Below are 4,106 nucleotides of genomic sequence, written 5' to 3' on the forward strand. Positions count from 1 at the left end.
TTCCACAGATTTCACTTTAGTTGTAATAATTAGTTTTTAAATTTGAATCCTTATTTACATTTGCCAGCAGTGTAAACTGTGAGAGAAAAGTTCATTTGGCACGCAGGTTCAGTTAATTTATTCCATATCTTCTGTAACCATAGGCAAATTTTCTCCATTTTGAGTCCCTTATACTCTCCCTTTTGTCCAACCTAAGGCCTCATACTGAAAAATCGAATGGGCTTGGAACAGGGGATGACCATCATTCGACCACCCTTATACAGTTTTTCTTTTTTGTATTTTTTTATACAAAGCCTAAGAAAAAATACACCTTACAATACTTGCGTGCCAAATGAACTTTTCTGTCAAAGTTTAAACTGCTGGCAAATGTAAATAGGTATTAAAATTTAATAACTAATTAAATTAGTAAAGTAAAATCTATGGAAAATTCCCTGCTGAAGTCTAGAAAAAAAGAAGTCTGATGAGGAGATGTGGTGATCTCCGAAATAGCTGCTATAGCTTCTACCCCTTAGAGTTTGTTGCTTTTTCAATTTTTTCTAATAAACAATCATGGTACAAAGCTCAATAAAAAATATTTAAAAAAAAAAATACTTTTTTCGCAAAATCTATAAAGGACCATTTTTTTCTCAAAAAAAACCAAGGTAACAGTTATTCGTCGCCACCGTGTATAAAAAATCTGCTTTATACCCGGTATAGTTTCTAGAAACAAAGGAAGTCCTTTTCTATTTTAAAATTCAAGTGGTTCAAAAAATATCGTGAATTTTTCAAACGAATTATGTATTACAAAAACAAATTACGAATGTTGTGGCCTAAATATTGTTTTCTTTATAAAAAAGCGCAAATGTAATGTTTAAATCAGCAGTCCAATATGACTGTATTAAAGTTTTAAAAGAAAACGAATAATTTTTATTTAAAATGAGTTTTTTCAAAAACGGCTCGAAAAGTTTCGGTCTGTAAAATTTTGAATCATTATTTATAACGTAATTAACACAAATTAGTAAAAAAAAAATTATGTGCTATGACCTTCAAGCTAAAGTTGGTTCAGGCTCACAGTGAAGTACATACATGTCTAATTGTATCTTCTTTGCTTCTTCCAACCTTTCTTTTCATTTGACTCCCTTTGGCTGAATATCACACCTGGTCTGATGGCTCTAACAACACAGCTGAATTTCTCACCTCACAGTCGCGCACCGAAGAGGCGATTTTTTATCGCGTACGTGCTGCTGAGCTTGCGACCGATGACTACGCGTTAGTAGTAGCGGCTGCTACGGCTTTACGCCTGTCTGATCGCAAGGTGGAATCCGAAAGTTGGTACCGCAAGGTGAGGCAAAGGAAGAGCAATAAATTCCTACAAGAAAATCAAATTCACTGCCATTAAATAATCTACTTTTCTCTTTTCAAAATTAAACAAATAACTATGTTCTCTGTTCCATATTCCACGATTGCAGGCGGTGACGATGAGACCCAACGACGCCCACGCCCATACAAACTTGGGTGCCATTCTGCATCTGCTGGGACGCACCACACATGCGGCTAATAGCTACCAAGAAGCCTTAAGATTGCAGCCAGGGGATCCGACAACATTAGGAAATCTCGCAAAGCTGGACGTCATTAAATCGAAGTGAATGCATTTGAATGCATTCTTGAGGAAAGTGATGTCATGGGTATGACTTTGTCAATACCTGACTAAGCTCAATTGTAATATGATAAAAACTGCTGCAGTAGGAATTAGAGTTTTGAACAGTTTTTGGATAAACAAGAAGATCGAAATATTTTTTATAAAGATTAACATAAAATTGTGTATATAATTCAATAACATAAAAGGACTTGAAATTCTTCACATTATCAATAACAAAATACCAAACGAAAGAGGAACTTCATGCACAAAAAGTGGGATTTAGCTCAGCTGAAGAATTTGTATTGAAAATCGAGTCAGAGCTAAGCTCACTTTTTATACGTGAGGATGATTAATTAAGTTTGTAGCTTCAAAGTAAATTGGAGGAATTAAAACAAAACAATAATAAAATACGTGTTTGCATATATATAATTATGTAGTTTAGCCGCTTGTAAATAACAGCTATGCGGATCATAAAGTCTACGTATGTTGGTTTTGTGTTATTTACTTAATTCAATTTGTGTAAATTCTCAAACTGAACGAGTATGTATTTGTTGCAAGACGCAGAATTAAAAAATCGTTGGGCAGCGAAAAGCATTTAAGTATTGTTAAAATCCGAAATTGTCGACTATAAGAAATGTAAATTTATGTTTAAATATGATATCATATACATATACATAACTGAGGAAGGCAATGATTATGAAAAGCTAACAATAAGCAAGGTAATGGGATTAGCCAAGTGCTAGAGAAGGGATGAGTTAATGTAATGTGTGTAATACGAATAATAGTAAATATAAATTATGAAAGTGTAAATGATAATAACTGCTTAATGTAATGAATATTGTATCAAACAGAGGTCATATTGAAATACATACATACATGAAAATAATTTAAATACATGAATGAACAATAAATACTTATACAAAAATATTTTAAAGTTTAAGATTGTAAAAATTTAGGTATTTGACACAGTAAGTATTACCTTCGTCATTTAGTTCGTTAGCCACCATCAGGACCAGGTATTGCCTAATATTACACTGGTCAACAGTGGTTTTGGCGCCAAGGAGCTATAATTCTTTTTTAACTTAGGACTTTATACTGATTACATATGTATGTAAAGATAAATTCTTATTACTTCCTAGGCGCAGTCTTCTACAGTTTTTACTTGTTCAGAAAAACAAAAATTTTCATCAAAAACTGCATTTAATAAATTATAATGTACATACAAACTTTCATTTTCGGAACTTTCGTGAATTAGGTGTACTAGAACAATCACGTTGCATCCCCCAGGAGAAGTTGCCCATCATATGACGATCCCTCGGCCTTGGTGCTGTTTATGTAGGGCACTTCCGTGGCCATATTACACCCTAAGGTTTTAAAGCTCTCCACCATGTCGTTTACGATTTCGGAGAAAGTACTTGACTTTTAATTTCCCAGAAAATTTTTATTGAATTCTACAAACGAAGTTCACGCAGGACATTCGAAATCGCTCACTGAACTTAAAAAATCGACACCCTTTATTAACATTCTTATTTGGGGGCCATAAAACTGCCCCGCTTTTATCTTTTTTATTATTACAACGCTTTTATCAACTTGCAATGTTGTATGCTCAGACCACCATACTATAAATATAGCAGAGCTGTGTAATGATTGAATCAATTGAGTGTGCATTCTCATTTTTTTCGTTTCAAAAATGTGATTGTTTGGTTTAAAAAATTTGACAACCACTCTTGAGATTGGTTACAAATCGTAAACACTATATATGTAGAGTGTTATGGAATGGTTGAGACCCATTCTCATAGAGAATGTGAATGCAAAAAAAAACTCAATCATGTATGATTGTACGTTTATGGGAATGCAATCTGTCATTATCAATCAGTACTAATACTATTTGTTGTATCAGGGTTGAAATTTTTGTACTCAAAATGTGAAATCTGAAGATTGCCATCTCCCTTAAAATAACTAAACAAATAAATATTTGGTGCTGAAATATTTTTCTAAGTGTTTGGCCGAGCTTCTCCTCAAACTTGAGGCATGAGTTCTGTTGTTGGGACACAAATGGAGACACTTACATATTTAAGGCTGACACCGAACGCCAAATGATTATATAAAAAGAGTTTTCAAGGCGGAAATATACTCGGAGGTTTGTAATTGCGTGCCGAAGGACTACTGCTATTTTGGGTTATGATCTGACCAGGGATCTAACCATGGTTCTATGGAGTGGAAGTACGCACATGTATGTATACATCAGGGATGAAAAATGGAAATTTCAGATTGTACCTAATATCATAAAATAAATGTACCTAAATGAGATAGACTGTACCTAAAAAAAATTACATCATTCATTTGTATTATTATTATAAATTTTTTTTAAAACATGAATACAAAAGATGGATGTACTTTAAACATGATTAGGTTTTTTTTTAACAGAGCCTATATCTATAGACTATAGTCTAATGGGAATCGAAGAAGCATTGTTTTTGTTTAATTT

The 4,106-nt window shown here is 33.2% G+C and overlaps 1 protein-coding gene across 1 annotated transcript; it reads left to right on the forward strand.

The window, feature by feature from the left end:
• Positions 1-1,163: 1,163 nt before the first annotated feature.
• LOC118752746 (protein O-mannosyl-transferase TMTC2-like) lies at positions 1,164-2,545 on the forward strand (the record flags this gene model as incomplete). Its single annotated transcript, XM_036487623.1, is given in 2 exon segments — positions 1,164-1,321; positions 1,449-2,545. Coding segments are annotated over 2 exon segments (335 nt in total), but the record flags the coding sequence as incomplete, so codon positions are not given.
• Positions 2,546-4,106: the final 1,561 nt, after the last annotated feature.

This window comes from Rhagoletis pomonella, unplaced genomic scaffold (genome assembly GCF_013731165.1).
Source record: "Rhagoletis pomonella isolate Grant_MI unplaced genomic scaffold, Rhpom_1.0 Rhpom_scaffold_01804, whole genome shotgun sequence".
Classification (NCBI taxonomy): Eukaryota; Metazoa; Arthropoda; class Insecta; order Diptera; family Tephritidae; genus Rhagoletis; species Rhagoletis pomonella.